General features: G+C 34.1%; 2 protein-coding genes and 1 pseudogene across 2 annotated transcripts; 2 read left to right on the forward strand and 1 right to left on the reverse strand.

Annotated features, from left to right (window-relative positions):
- The first annotated feature begins 3,806 nt into the window (after positions 1 to 3,806).
- On the forward strand, positions 3,807 to 5,603 carry LOC25490881 (GDSL esterase/lipase At5g45910). The gene is made up of 5 exons (XM_013604788.2): positions 3,807 to 4,089; positions 4,285 to 4,506; positions 4,598 to 4,743; positions 4,884 to 5,157; positions 5,254 to 5,603. The coding sequence occupies exons 1-5, from the start codon at positions 3,807 to 3,809 to the stop codon at positions 5,493 to 5,495; spliced, it is 1,167 nt and encodes a 388-aa protein (XP_013460242.2). The 3' UTR covers positions 5,496 to 5,603.
- A 1,488-nt stretch (positions 5,604 to 7,091) lies between these two features.
- Positions 7,092 to 11,452, forward strand: LOC25490884 (GDSL esterase/lipase At5g45910). The gene is made up of 6 exons (XM_039832024.1): positions 7,092 to 7,241; positions 8,355 to 8,692; positions 10,221 to 10,465; positions 10,557 to 10,702; positions 10,841 to 11,114; positions 11,211 to 11,452. The coding sequence occupies exons 1-6, from the start codon at positions 7,092 to 7,094 to the stop codon at positions 11,450 to 11,452; spliced, it is 1,395 nt and encodes a 464-aa protein (XP_039687958.1).
- A 1,373-nt stretch (positions 11,453 to 12,825) lies between these two features.
- On the reverse strand, positions 12,826 to 16,006 carry LOC25490885 (uncharacterized; annotated as a pseudogene).
- Positions 16,007 to 17,131: the final 1,125 nt, after the last annotated feature.

The raw sequence follows: 17,131 nt of genomic DNA on the forward strand, positions 1-17,131 counted from the left end.
GTTAGCGAGGAAAAATCAAATCGGTCACTATTTCGGAAGGTTTACATTTAGTCACAAACATCAAAACTCCGATGCTAAATCTCTCTTAATATGGATATTTGAAACACAATATTCATCACAAATAATTGGTGCAACAAATATCTGTCACAATTTTCTGAGGTAAAAAAATTGTTGCAAATTTCTGAGAGAATATCCCCGCTGTTAAATTTTTGCGAATTTGATTAGCATCGCAGTGAAGGCTGGCGCTATTCTGCATGACAAAAATTTGCGGCTTTTAGATTTTCCGTCGCAAATATGTTTTTTTTGTTTTGCCTTAAAATTAGTTTAGGGAATTTCTCAATTCTTTCTGAAAGCACTTTTGGAATATAAGACAAGGTGAACCACAAATATCAAAACTTTGAAGAAAACAAAATACGATAAAAATCACATTAATAATTGTTGAAAAACCTTTTTGGTTGCGTTCACAAGAATCACAGTACTTATCTTTTGTATCAAAATATATTGAAATAATTACTAAATAATATTAACCATCTGAATTTGATCAACAATCCATATGATCTTTGGTCTAAGGTCCTCTATAATTAGTATGGAAGGAACAATGACCTTAGGATTACTATGAATTCTCAACCATATGATTCTCTTTTGGAATGCATTATCAGACATATGAGAAAATTTTCAGCATAATATTATGTGGCAGTTGGGCGACGGGAACAACATCAATTTTTGGCTGGATAAATGGACCCCAAGTGGCACCTCTCTTATGTCCATCACTAATCAGACAAATATTGACACAACCTTTTCTGTTAAGGATGTGGTAACCCCTTCAGGAGATTGGGATTATAATTTTATTACTTCTAAGTTACTGTCTGTAACAGCCCGTTTTTCGCTAGAATTATTTTTATTTAATTATTATGTATGTTTATATGTGCTTGTATGTGCTTAATTGCCTCTGTGTGTATTTTATTCGGGATTAGTGGATTTTGGCTTAAGAAGGGTATTTTAGTCATTTTAGACCCAACCGTATTTTGATCATTTGATGAGCAAGGGTAAATTAGTCTTTTGTTAAGATAATTATTTTGAGCGTTTTAAGTGGGAATAATTATTTTGTTAAGATAATTTGTTATTTATGATGGTGTTGTAGCTATAGATTGTATGAATTTAATCATGTTTGTTTACTTTCATATGATTATATTTAATTGTGAATTACGAACTAACCCCCAGTGGTCGTTTGGTTGACTGCTTACCTTATTCATATGGATGGGTAGACGACGTACATGATTAGTCGCTTTTCTTATTGAGTATGCTTGGAGGATAGCTTTGGTCGGAGCTACCTCGTTTACCGTTTTGATGTCGTATTTCCTAGGGGTCGATCTAGATGTTTTATTATTATATATCTGTTGGGGATTTTTGAGACTATGTAGTACTATGAGTTGTATGATGACATGGTTACTTGGTGACTTATTTTATTATGGTTGACTGGTGTGATGATTATTGTTATTCGATGGAGAGATTTATTATTATTCCGCTGCGATGTTTTGAGAAAAATTTTGTGCATGCTTAATGAATCAGAGGCAATGTAACATCTAAATTCTATATGATTGAATTATTTGCGTAAATTATTGCTTTTAGAGTTTAAGGTGTTACACCGTCTACCTTTGCTTTTCAGGTCATCGCCCTCCCAGCTCCTAACTACACGGACGGACCTGACAATACTGTTTGGGGAGGAACCAACACTAGGAAATTCACAATTCAAAGTGCCTATGAATCTCTAAACAATAGAGCTCAGTCTATCGAGGGAGAATGGAAGGCCTTGTGGAGTTGGAAAGGCCCTCATAGAATTCAAACTTTTATGTGGATGGCGGCTCATGAGTGACTTCTCGCTAATTATCGTAGGAGCAAATAGGGTGTCGGAATATCTACCACATGCTCTGGATGTGATAAAAACAATGAAACCACTATTCATGTTTTGCGGGATTGCCCTATAGCAACACAAACTTGGATAAGGTTAGTCCCTTCAAATCAAATCTCTAATTTTTTTTCATTTAACTGCAGGATTGGATCTTCGAGAATATCAATCATCAGCTGCATGGTATTCAGAATAAAAACTGGAGAACAACTATTTTAGTGGTTTGCAGGCACATATGGATGTGGAGGGAGGAACAAAACTGTTTTTTAGGATGATTTTCGTCGTCCGACTGACCCAATGTATGCTATTCCCAAAATGGTTGAAGACATTGATAACTACTCCCACCATCCTGTGAAAACTCACCAACACGATACTATTTTTATTGGTTGGTAAAGATCTCAGGACGGGTAGGCTAAGCTTAATTGTGATGAAGCATACAAGGAATCCTTGGGTCTAGCCGGTTGTGGTGGTCTATTTTGGAACTCAGATGGTAGATGGCTTAAAGGGTACACTCGCAAAATCGAAAATTGTGACGCGCTTTGGGCTGAAATGTGGGAAATGTACTTGGGAATGCAGTTTGCTTAGAGACATGGTTTCCACCATCTTCAAGTGGAAAGTGACTCAAAAACTATGGTTGACATGATCACAGGGAAAATTAATATCAATGGCAATTCGTCCACCTTGGTGCGCCGTATACATGAGCTCTTAAAGTTGAATTGGCTGGTGCATTTCAATCATACATGGCGAGAAGGAAACACGAGTGCTGATTGGGTACCTAATCTTAATTTTTCTATATACTATTTTAACATTCATGTTATGGATACACCTCCTAGTGAGGTCTCTAGCCTCCTTTTTTATGACATTTATGGGGCTAGCATTCCTAGAAACATTCATGTAACTTTGTAGTTCTTTTCGTTTTCTGTACGTCAGCCCTCTTTTATTACCCAAAATTTTTTACTCTTTCCATTTCTTTTTGAGTGTCATCTTATATTACTCAGATTAATTAAGTGATTTTTTTGAGTTTTTTTTTATTCTAATGTACCTTCATTTTAATTCACCAATATTTTTTGTGTGTGTGTATAAAGAGTCTCTTTTTCCAATAAACATGATCTTAACTATTATAGGGAATCAAATTTAGTTTTATGGAAGTTTAAGTTTTTACATAACAAAAACAAACGAACTTTGTTTAAAAGAAGCTTTGTATAAAAAGAAAATTATTTTTAGTTTTATTAAAAAGGAGTAAGTAGGTGTAATTGAGAAAAAAGTATCAACGACAAATTATACCAATAAACTATCAAAATGGCAGCTAAATAGAAACAACAAAAATATACTCAAACGACACTAAAAATAAACATAAGGAATATAACACACACATATGGTGTGGGCGAAAAGCACTTTTAATAATGATAATAAATAAACCAAACGATTGAAATCAAGTAGTTACTGAGCTTCACACGAATAATATGTGTTTGATTCCTGGTGAAAAAAAAAACATAAAAAGATAATTAATATAACTATGACTATTTCTTTTATCAATATTTTTATTATAAAATATTTCATATTCATAACATCTATGTGGAAATATTTAATAAGGAATAAAGTCATTATGACCTCTAATTTTAGTTTACAAAATCTTGTTATAGAGAGTTTTGTTGGAAAAACCAAGATTATAAGTAACCAAAATATTGACAACAAATAATGTAAAGCATAACAAAAACGTGTTAATTGATGTGTAAATGTTGAACAATATCAGCTAAATATCGAACATCACAGTTTTACAAGAATAAAAATAGTAAAGCGGTTTATAGGTTAACAAATTAGAAAGATTGTTATATAAAGCTGATTAATTTCATTTTTCAAGCATATTCTAATATCAATCCTTTTTGTATTTTTTCATAACATGGTGATGATATTCATTATCTTTGCCATCACCTTCACATATTGTTTTTTAGGAAATGTTGTTTCAATTTCTAATGGCAATGAGATTTTTGTTCGAGATGAGATATATGCCAATTCTTTACCTTACGAAGCCATCTTTAATTTTGGTGATTCTATAAGTGACACCGGAAATGCTGCTGCATTCAGTAACAAAACTATGCCTGACAATAGTCCTTATGGCTCAACTTACTTCAAACATCCATCTGGACGTTTATCGAATGGACGACTGATCATAGATTTTATAGGTAATATTACTCTTCTTTTGTTCGATAAGATTTTCTAACATGAAAGTAAAAAAAGAAAAAATATGAAAATGCTAGAAAGTGGTATAACATGCTCTAGTTAATATAGTTTGTTAGAATCGTTCCAAATTATTAAATCTTAATGTTAATATATTTATGATTGAAAAATTTACAACATTGTACTCATTTTAATTGTAGCTGAGGCATATGGATTACCATTTTTGCCGGCATATATGAATGTCAACAATAGCCAAGAAGACATGAAGAAAGGAGTAAATTTTGCATTTTCAGGTGCTAGTGCACTTAAAAAGATTTATTTCGCTCGTCGTGGAATCATAGAACCACAAACAGATCATTCATTGAGTGTGCAATTTGAGTGGTTTAAGAAACTAAAGCCATTCATGTGTAAAAGCAAAAAAGGTTTCATTATAACTCCCTACATATTTTGTTTGTTTTAAATATATAAATCTTCCTCATGAAATAACACAATTTTTGTTATGATGTGTGACAGAATGCACTAGCTACTTCAAAAAATCATTGTTTATAGTGGGAGAGATTGGTGGGAATGATGTTCTACAGTATATCTCATCTAAAAAGTTTAAAAAAATAAGAAAAGTTGTTCCCTATTTGGTTGAATCTATTACACATACCACCATCGTATGTTTTATCAACTTTAAGTACTTGAATGTCTTCTTTAACCATAAAAACTAAGCTCCATTAAATATATGACAAAATGAATATTATTCTTGGCTAAATGTAATAGTGATTTTTTTCTTCTATTTTTTTTTTATCTTCAGTCATTAATCAAAGAAGGAGCCGTGGAGCTAGTGATTCCTGGAAACTTTCCAATTGGGTGTAATGCTGGAGTGTTGACAAATGTGATTAGTACGAAGAAAGAAGACTATGATGAACTTGGGTGCCTGATAGCTTACAATGCTTTCGCCGAATACTACAATGAACAACTTAAAAATTCTATAGAGACATTAAGACATAAATACCCTCAAGCTAAGATAATATATTTTGACTACTACAACAATCTCAAACGTTTATATCAAACACCACAACAATATGGTGTGTTGAGTTACTATTATATTTTCTTGTTTATTTTACCATAATTTATTTTTGTCAAATTCATTAAACGTCATTTTATGTAAATTAATGATGCAGGTTTTATTTCTGATAAGGAAGAGATTTTGAAAGCATGTTGTGGAGGAAGTGGACCATACCATGTTAATCTTGAAATATTTTGTGGAACGGGTAGCTCAACAGTTTGCCCCGACCCTTCAAAATATATAAATTGGGATGGCTCACACTTAACTGAAGCATCATATAAGTTAATAGCAAAGGGACTAGTTGAAGGCCCTTTTGCAAATCCTTCCCTTAAAACTCCTCTTTTCAATATAGCTTAGAATTGGTGAAGAAAAAAGTTGCACTTCATACATCATTTTACCAAAAGTGGTTGGATATAGTACAATGGGCTAGTTCCTACAACATGGAAATCAATGTTCGAATCTAGACCGAGAGATGTGCCTATATTTAGCATCCAACGGTGTTTTCAATATGATTTACCTTCAGCGGAGGAAACCTATGGAAGCTAAACAAATCATAAGCAAAATATTAGTTTACTTTTCGCATGATTGATAATCTCATTGTGATTTGGTTCGTATCTCCAAAAAATAATTTATCATTGAAAATCGAATGAAATATGTATTCTTCAATATTCTTTAAAAAGTAATGTATTATGTGATATTCTTTATTTTTGGAATAATATAGATTTTTCTCCACTTTATCATAATATATCTTTGAAACTCAAAACAGTGAAGAACCTTGACCTATAAATTATGAATACCGTGCTTATCTACTATTACTTTCAAATTGTTGATTGTCATTACCAAATTTTCTACATTGAGTTCTAAAATAAAATCATACCCACATTTATTTTATATACTTGTTTTAGTTTCTCTGAAATAAAATATTAATAATTATACATGTTTCTCTCCCCCTATCTATCTAGTAGAAAACTCTTTTATTTTTTGAACAAACATTTAGGACGACAAAAATTAGTTGTCTTTTAAAATATATTCTCACTCATGTTTAGTCATATCCTCAATAATGGTGAAAATGAGATTGGTCATATCTACATAAAAGCATTTTATCATAACATATATCACATTTATATCAAGTAGCACATAACACTACTAGAAAATTTGGTTTTAGCGACGATCGGAATCCGTTCCCAAATAGGCTACATTCCGGCGCAAATGTTTTTCTGACAGGTTTTGCGACGCAGACAATATCCGTCGTAATATTGGGGGTCGGAAAAACATCTTTCACAATTTATTATTGCGACGCAGACAATATCCGTCGTAATATTCGGAAGGTTTACATTTAGTCACAAACATCAAAACTCCGATGCTAAATCTCTCTTAATATGGATATTTGAAACACAGATACTCGTCACTGATAATTGGTGCAATAAATATCTATCACAATTTTCTGAGGTAAAAAAACTGTTGCAAATTTCTGAGAGAATACTCCCGTTGTTAAATTTCTGCGAATTTGATTAGCATCGCAGAGAAGGCCGACACTACTCTGCAAGACAAAAATTTGCGGCTTTTAGATTTTCCGTCGCAAATAATTTTTTTTTGTTTTGCCTTAAAATTAGTTTAGGGAATTTCTCAATTCTTTCTCAAAACACTTTTGGAATATAAGACAAGGTGAACCACAAATATCACAACTTTTAAGAAAACATAATACGATAAAAATCACATTGATAATTGTTGAAAAACCTTTTTGGTTGCGTTCACAAGAATCACACTACTTATCTTTTGCTTCAAAATATATTGAAATAATTACTAAATAGTATTAACCATATGAATTTGATCAACAATCCAGATGATCTTTGGTCTAAGGTCCTCTATTATTAGTATGGAAGGAACAATGACCTTAGGATTACTATCAATTCTCAACCATATGATTCTCCTTTGGAATACATTATCAGACATATGGGAAAATTTTCAGCAGAATATTATGTGGCAGTTGGGCGACGGGAACAGCATCAATTTTGGCTAAATAAATGGACCCCAAGTGGCACCTCTCTTATGTCCATCACTAATCAGACTAATATTGACACAACCTTTTCTGTTAAGGATGTGGTAACCCCTTCAGGAGATTGGGATTCTAATTTTATTACTTCTAAGTTACCGTCTGTAACAGCCCGTTTTTCGCTAGAATTATTTTTATTTAATTATTATGTATGTTTATATGTGCTTGTATGTGCTTAATTGCCTCTGTATGTATTTTATTCGGGATTAGTGGATTTTGGCTTAAGAAGGGTATTTTAGTCATTTTAGACCCAACCGGATTTTGATCATTTGATGAGAAAGGGTAAATTAGTCTTTTGTTAAGATAATTATTTTGAGCGTTTTAAGTGGGAATAATTATTTTTATGAAGTTACTAGTGAGTTGGGGTAATTAATTAGAGATAGTAATTATTCATTATTTTGACGGTTTAAGTGTGTAGTAACCTTCGTGAATTAGTTGGTAAGAATATTGAGCTCGTTAAGGCAACTAGAGGTTAAGCTCATTTATATAGTGACTATATAAACAGTCTTGTGAACATGTTGGTGAAACGTCGATGAATAATTGTATTGGTGAAATTTGGTGAATGTGTGTAGGTGTGAACATGTAATTACGTATTTCTAGGTTTGTTATTTATGATGGTGTTGTAGCTATAGATTGTATGAATTTAATCATGTTTGTTTACTTTCATATGATTATATTTAATTGTGAATTACGAACTAACCCCCAGTGGTCGTTTGGTTGACTGCCTACCTTATTCATATGGATGGGTAGACGGCGTACATGATTAGTCGCTTTTCTTGGTGAGTATGCTTGGAGGATAGCTTTGGTCGGAGCTACCTCATTTACCGTTTTGATGTCGTATTTCCTAGGGCTCTGATTAGGGGTCGATCTAGATGTTTTATTATTATATATCTGTTGGGGATTTTTGAGACTATGTAGTACTATGAGTTGTATGATGACATGGTTACTTGGTGACTTATTTTATTATGGTTGACTGGTGTGATGATTATTGTTATTCGATGGAGAGATTTATTATTATTCCGCTGCGATGTTTTGAGAAAAATTTTGTGCATGCTTAATGAATCAGAGGCAATGTAACATCTAAATTCTATATGATTGAATTATTTGCGTAAATTATTGCTTTTAGAGTTTAAGGTGTTACACCGTCTACCTTTGCTTTTCAGGTCATCGCCCTCCCAGCTCCTAACTACACGGACGGACCTGACAATACTGTTTGGGGAGGAACCAACACTAGGAAATTCACAATTCAAAGTGCCTATGAATCTCTAAACAATAGAGCTCAGTCTATCGAGGGAGAATGGAAGGCCTTGTGGAGTTGGAAAGGCCCTCATAGAATTCAAACTTTTATGTGGATGGCGGCTCATGAGCGACTTCTCGCTAATTATCGTAGGAGCAAATGGGGTGTCGGAATATCTACCACATGCTCTGGATGTGATAAAAACAATGAAACCACTATTCATGTTTTGCGGGATTTCCCTATAGCAACACAAACTTGGATAAGGTTAGTCCCTTCAAATCAAATCTCTAATTTTTTTTCATTTAACTGCAGGATTGGATCTTCGAGAATATCAATCATCAGCTGCATGGTATTCAGAATAAAAACTGGAGAACAACTATTTTAGTGGTTTGCAGGCACATATGGATGTGGAGGGAGGAACAAAACTGTTTTTTAGGATGATTTTCGTCGTCCGACTGACCCAATGTATGCTATTCCCAAAATGGTTGAAGACATTGATAACTACTCCCACCATCCTGTGAAAACTCACCAACACGATACTATTTTTATTGGTTGGTAAAGATCTCAGGACGGGTAGGCTAAGCTTAATTGTGATGAAGCATACAAGGAATCCTTGGGTCTAGCCGGTTGTGGTGGTCTATTTTGGAACTCAGATGGTAGATGGCTTAAAGGGTACACTCGCAAAATCGAAAATTGTGACGCGCTTTGGGCTGAAATGTGGGAAATGTACTTGGGAATGCAGTTTGCTTAGAGACATGGTTTCCACCATCTTCAAGTGGAAAGTGACTCAAAAACTATGGTTGACATGATCACAGGGAAAATTAATATCAATGGCAATTCGTCCACCTTGGTGCGCCGTATACATGAGCTCTTAAAGTTGAATTGGCTGGTGCATTTCAATCATACATGGCGAGAAGGAAACACGAGTGCTGATTGGGTACCTAATCTTAATTTTTCTATATACTATTTTAACATTCATGTTATGGATACACCTCCTAGTGAGGTCTCTAGCCTCCTTTTTTATGACATTTATGGGGCTAGCATTCCTAGAAACATTCATGTAACTTTGTAGTTCTTTTCGTTTTCTGTACGTCAGCCCTCTTTTATTACCCAAATTTTTTTACTCTTTCCATTTCTTTTTGAGTGTCATCTTATATTACTCCAATTAATTAAGTGATTTTTTTGAGTTTTTTTTTTATTCTATTGTACCTTCATTTTAATTCACCAATATTTTTTTTTGTGTGTATAAAGAGTCTCTTTTTCCAATAAACATGATCTTAACTATTATTATAGGGAATCAAATTTAGTTTTATGGAAGTTTAAGTTTTTACATAACAAAAACAAACGAACTTTGTTTAAAAGAAGCTTTGTATAAAAAGAAAATTATTTTTAGTTTTATTAAAAAGGAGTAACTAGGTGTAATTGAGAAAAAAGTATCAACGACAAATTATACCAATAAACTATCAAAATGGCAGCTAAATAGAAACAACAAAAATATACTCAAACGACACTAAAAATAAACATAAGGAATATAACACACACATATGGTGTGGGCGAAAAGCACTTTTAATAATGATAATAAATAAACCAAACGATTGAAATCAAGTAGTTACTGAGCTTCACACGAATAATATGTGTTTGATTCCTGGTGAAAAAAAAAACATAAAAAGATAATTAATATAACTATGACTATTTCTTTTATCATTATTTTTATTATAAAATATTTCATATTCATAACATCTATGTGGAAATATTTAATAAGGAATAAAGTCATTATGACCTCTAATTTTAGTTTACAAAATCTTGTTATAGAGAGTTTTGTTGGAAAAACCAAGATTATAAGTAACCAAAATATTGACAACAATAGCCAAGAAGACATGAAGAAAGGAGTAAATTTTGCATTTTCAGGTGCTAGTGCACTTAAAAAGATTTATTTCGCTCGTCGTGGAATCATAGAACCACAAACAGATCATTCATTGAGTGTGCAATTTGAGTGGTTTAAGAAACTAAAGCCATTCATGTGTAAAAGCAAAAAAGGTTTCATTATAACTCCCTACATATTTTGTTTGTTTTAAATATATAAATCTTCCTCATGAAATAACACAATTTTTGTTATGATGTGTGGCAGAATGCACTAGCTACTTCAAAAAATCATTGTTTATAGTGGGAGAGATTGGTGGGAATGATGTTCTACAGTATATCTCATCTAAAAAGTTTACAAAAATAAGAAAAGTTGTTCCCTATTTGGTTGAATCAATTACACATACCACCATCGTATGTTATATCAACTTTAAGTACTTGAATGTCTTCTTTAACCATAAAAACTAAGCTCCATTAAATATATGACAAAATGAATATTATTCTTGGCTAAATGTAATAGTGATTTTTTTCTTCTATTTTTTTTATCTTCAGTCATTAATCAAAGAAGGAGCCGTGGAGCTAGTGATTCCTGGAAACTTTCCAATTGGGTGTAATGCTGGTGTGTTGACAAATTTGATTAGTACGAAGAAAGAAGACTATGATGAACTTGGGTGCCTGATAGCTTACAATGCTTTCGCCGAATACTACAATGAACAACTTAAAAATTCTATAGAGACATTAAGACATAAATACCCTCAAGCTAAGATAATATATTTTGACTACTACAACAATCTCAAACGTTTATATCAAACACCACAGCAATATGGTGTGTTGAGTTACTATTATATTTTCTTGTTTATTTTACCATAATTTATTTTTGTCAAATTCATTAAACGTCATTTTATGTAAATTAATGATGCAGGTTTTATTTCTGATAAGGAAGAGATTTTGAAAGCATGTTGTGGAGGAAGTGGACCATACCATGTTAATCTTGAAATATTTTGTGGAACGGGTAGCTCAACAGTTTGCCCCGACCCTTCAAAATATATAAATTGGGATGGCTCACACTTAACTGAAGCATCATATAAGTTAATAGCAAAGGGACTAGTTGAAGGCCCTTTTGCAAATCCTTCCCTTAAAACTCCTCTTTTCAATATAGCTTAGAATTGGTTAAGAAAAAAGTTGCACTTCATACATCATTTTACCAAAAGTGGTTGGATATAGTAGTACAATGGGCTAGTCTCCTACAACATGGAAATCAATGTTCGAATCTAGACCGAGAGATGTGCCTATATTGAGTATCAAAGAGTGTTTTCAATATGATTTACCTTCAGCGGAGGAAACCTATGGAAGCTAAAACAAATCATGAAGAAAATATTACTTTACTTTTCGCATGATATGTAATCTCATTGTGATTTAGTTCTTTACTCCAAATATAATTTATGAATAACATGCTTATCTACTACTATTACTTTCAAATTGTTGATTGTCATTACCAAATTTTATACATTCAATTCTAAAATAAAATCATACACACATTTATTTTATACTTGTTTTGGCTTTTCTAAATTAAAAAATTAATAATTATACGTGTTGCTCTCCCCGATCTATCTAGTTGAAAATTCTTCTATTTTTTGAACAAACCTTTAGGACGTCACAAAATTAGTTGTTTTTTAAATATATTCACTCATGTTTAGTCATATCCTCAATAATGGTGAAAATGAGATTGGACATTTCTACATAAAAGCATTATATCATAACATATATCACATTTATATCAAGTAGCACATAAGAATACTAGAAAATTCGATTTTAGCGACGGCTGGCATCTGTAGCAAATGAGGCTACCTACAATCCGCCGAAGAGGTTTTTCTGACGGATTTTGCAACACAGACAAAATCCATGGTAATATTGGGGGTCGGAGAAAGTTAGTGAGGGAAAATCAAATCTGCACTCTCTGGGGCGGTTTTCATTTGGTCGCAAACAGCAAAACTCCAACGCTAAACCTCCCTTAATATGGATATTTGAAACCGAGATTTTCGTCACAAAATTTCAACGCAATAAATATCCGTCACAAATTTCTAAGGGAAAAAATTGTTGCCAATTTCTGAGAGAATAGTCCCGTTGCTAAATTTCTGCGAATTTGATTAGTGTCACAGTTAAGGCCGACGCTACATTGAAAGACAAAAATTTTGCCACTTTTAGATTTTTTGTTGCAAATAGTATTTGTTTTTTCTTCCTTAAAATTAGTTTAGGAAATTTCTCAATTCTTTCTCAAAACACTTTTGAAATATAAGACAAGGTGAACCACAAATATCAAAACTTTTAAGAAAACAAAATACGATAAAAATCACATTCATATTTTATAAAAAACTTTTTCGGTTGCATTCACAAGAATAACACTACTTTTCTTTTGCATCAAAATATATTAAAATAATTACTAATAGTATTATAACATTTACTTGAAAGTAAAAGTTATATTCAAATTCTCAAAATAATAGGATAAATAATCAAGTAGGTGGACACTGATGTTGATCCTAACTCGAAGGATGATGTCGATAAGGAGGTAGATGTGAATGACCTTGTGAAAAAACTCCATGAATTTCAGGAACTGCTATCGGAGCAAACGTTAATCCTCCTGTGACTGCTCTCGAACTAAACGTGACTCCTCCTGTGATGCACAAATCAATTCCTCATTAGTCTTCAGCCGCTCCTTGAGTTCCATGTTTTCAGCTGACATTTTAGATATTGCAGTCCTCATATGCTCATATTCAGATGGTGAGATAACGTCAGATGATCTGGATGAAGAAGGCTCGTATTTTCCTGCCTTTACTCCCAAACCATATATGCGTCCTTTCTTGTTGACTACTCCAACTACGTCTAAGAAGATGAAGTTCTCTGACTGATGGTCATTAGACACATCATCCCGCTCTGTTTACTGTGAGTTCCTTTCAAAAATCCATCTTTCATATTCATCCTACAAAATTAGAGTTCGTCTTAATTCTTACGTACAAAAATATGAAATTAAATTAATTATTACAATTACCTTAATTAAATTCATACATAAACCAACCAATAACAACTTAAACAAATTAAAACTAGCTTTTAATTAATAACTAAGTTATCATGACTTCTTTCCAAGTGAAGAAACATAAGATTATCATGTTCAAATGTCAGAGAACCTGATAAACAATAATAAGCACGCATAACATTAAAACTATAGCACAAAAGCAGGCAACATAAAATAACATACATGATTAGATAACAAAAAAAAAAATTATAGCACATGATGACAGAGTTATAGTATAGAAGCATGCATCAATACAGATGACGACAATTATAAATACTAAATTTAAAGCATTTCCAATTACCTTGACTATCCACCAGCATACCAAGTCCACATAAGGATATAACTAATTCTAAAAAAAAGTTCAATTGTTTTATGTTTATTTGACAAAAGACTAGAAATGATAATCTCATTGAATTGTAACTTACAACAACCATCTGAGATTTGGAGAATACCCACTTTGATGGATCACCTTTCATTTTGTGTGTCTTTTGATACACCTCCCAGCAGCTTGGAGTCATGTTTGAATCAGTTTTCTATAGTACAAAATAAATAGATTATTATTATTATTATTATTATTATTATTATTATTTTAAATCACTGTGCTTTACTGCAAATATAATTTGTTTACTTACTAATCTTTTAGAATGCTCGGCAGTTAATTAGAATTGACCCAAAAGTGTGCAATGGACCATCAGAGAATCTTCTATTTTGCTTATTAACTTCTGCCCTGTCCTTCCATTTACTATCTTCCCAATTTTGTTCCAATTTTTCACGCAATTCAATAGGGATCCATTCGCCTTTGTCTATTCCTTTTCGTACCCGATACAATGTATTTTGGTACCCATTAGACGCCTTATGATAATAAGTCTCCTTTATATCTTGTTCATGCTCAGGAAACCACTTATATATCCTCTGCAATACAAGCAATGTAAATAATATAGGATAAATTGAACATCAAACTAGGAGCTGCAAAGCAATTGAACCCGTAGGACTTACACCGCAAATATTGTACCTTCTTTTCAATATTAACTACTAGACTAATAGAATACCTTGCCTCCACATTTTGTAAGAGGAATTAGTGGTGGAACTAAATTTTAGTTGAGAACTGTTGCAAATTCGATGAGAAAACTCACACCAATAACAAACTTTATGTGTGGAGCAAGTGATAATCAGACAACCAAAATCAAAGTGTATGGAACAATTGTAAACACAAGCCAAAAGTAGAAAACATCAACGAGAGAAAAGGAAGAGAGAACACAAAAGAACTTTTTGACCCAGTTCGGTCCAAATTGACCTAGTCTGGGGGAGAGAGCAGCCCTCCGTTTCACTATATGACGAGTAACGTTACAAAAGAGATATCAATGGGTTACAAGAATAAGTCTCCCGCCTAATTCTACCCAAAGTCCCAGCCTCTTCTCGTAACCAAGAGACTCAATCCTAATAGTGTTTCCCAAGGTGAATCAACCCTCAAAACCTAGTGTTTGTTCCAAAGAGACAAACTCTATACAAACCCTAGTTTTGTTGTTGCCTTTCTAAACCCTTGTTTCAGCCCTCTCTCTCTCTCTCTCTCTCTCTCTCTCTCAAAGTTTGCTCTGATACAAGGTCTATATTTATAGTGAAAGTAATCCCTTAAAAAACTGAAACAAATCTTCAATAAAAATACGTTTTATTTTTATCTTTAATCGCACTATCGTGGCACAATTCGATCCAATCGTGGCACAATTTTTTCAGTGATTGCTCCAGAATCTTGCTTCAACAATCGTTGCACGAAGCTTCTCCATCGTGGCACGATTCTTCAGAATTCTGATTTTAAGTTAACTCTCACAATTCTCCACCTTGACTTCAAATCAGTGATGATGCCAATCATCAACCTCCTTGCTGCTCTTTCCCTTGCTTCCCACTAATCCAAGTAGCTCCACAAGTTTACACCTCTTAACCCCTTCAGCCCTCGAAATGTCTTCCGCCTTCTCGAAGGTCCTTGCAGTCCAACTACACTAGGAGTTTTAGGTAGTCCCACAAGCATTCACCTTAACCTCTTCAGCCATCGGAACGTCTTCTGTCTTCTCGAAGAGTCCTTGCAGTCCAACTACACTAGGAGTTTTAGGTAGTCCCACAAGCATTCACCATAACATCTTCAACGCAGGACATCTCCCGCTTCCTTGAAGGTCACCTTGCATCCAATCACCCTTGGCCTTCTTTTAGAGTAATCCCGCAAGCCGTGCTATACATTCTTCAACCTCATGAAGAAATCCCTTGCTCGCCATAGAGCATAGCACCCAAGGTCCTTCATAGTTGTACCATTACCGTTGTGTTCAACTCCACCTCATGCTGAGCGTACTCTACCTCAACTAGAAAATGCGTACATCCCACTATGTCTTCAACCTTTAAACTCCACCTCAACAGGTAGATCATGAGTATTCTTACCACCGCCTCTCCAGGCTGATGTTGAGTGTTTAACGTCTCTCCAGACGATCACCGTTCCACTAGGCATCAAGCCCAAGGTGAGACACATCACCTTCTTCATCCTCCAAACAACACCACACCATCAGAGCACCCGCATCCTCAAGACGCAACTTAATGTTCTCCAAATCACCAATGATTTTGTTGAACTCCACAAGTAGCCCCATGATAGCCTTTGACTTTACCATCTTGAATGAGTAAAGTTGTTGCTTTAGGACTTTCCGATGAGCCAAAGACTTTGTCATATACAAATATTCAAACTTTGACCACATCGATGTCGCGGTTGTTTCCTTTGCTGCTTCTCTCGAAACTTTATACCCGAGGCACAAGACAATGGCACTCCTGGCCTTGTCCACCATCTCGGTGTTCTCCGCTCGTGACATGGTGACCGGTAACGAACCTTCACCCTTCAAAGCTTTCTCACACTTCTGCTGTATTAACAATGCTTCCATCTTTACCTTCCATAACCCAAAATCGTTATCTCCGGTGAACTTCTCAATATCCCACTTCGAACCCATGATACTTGATTATCCTTTGACCTTTGCCCCACGGTGGGCGCCAATTGTTGCGAATTCGATGAGAAAACTCACACCAATAACAAACTTGATGTGTGGAGCAAGTGATAATCAGGAAACCAAAATCAAAGTGTATGGAACAATTATAAACACAAGCCAACAGTAGAAAACAACAGCAAGAGAAAAGGAAGAGAGAACACAGAAGAATTTGTTGACCCAGTTCGGTCCAAATTGACCTAGTCTGGGGGAGAGAGCAGCCCTCCGTTTCACTATATGATGAGTAACGTTACAAAAGAGATATCAACGGGTTACAAGAATAAGTCTCCCGCCTAATTCTACCCAAAGTCCCAGCCTCTTCCCGTAACCAAGAGACTCAATCCTAATAGTGTTTCCCAAGGTGAATCAACCCTCAAAACCTAGTGTTTGTTCCAAAGAGACAAACTCTATACAAACCCTAGTTTTGTTGTTGCCTTTCTAAACCCTTGTTTCAGCTCTCTCTCTCTCTCTCTCTCTCTCTCTCTCTCTCTCTCTCTCTCTCTCTCTCTCAAAGTTTGCTCTGATACAAGGTCTATATTTATAGTGAAAGTAATCCCTTAAAAAACTGAAACAAATCTTCAATAAAAATACGTTTTATTTTTATCTTCAATCGCACCATCGTGGCACAATTCGATCCAATCATGGCACGATTTTTCCAGTGATTGCTCCAGAATTTTTCTTCAACAATCGTGGCACGAAGCTTCTCCATCGTGGCACGATTCATCAGAATTCTGATTTTAAGTTAACTCTCACAAGAACGAA

Source organism: Medicago truncatula, chromosome 3 (genome assembly GCF_003473485.1).
Source record: "Medicago truncatula cultivar Jemalong A17 chromosome 3, MtrunA17r5.0-ANR, whole genome shotgun sequence".
In the NCBI taxonomy this organism is placed as follows: Eukaryota; Viridiplantae; Streptophyta; class Magnoliopsida; order Fabales; family Fabaceae; genus Medicago; species Medicago truncatula.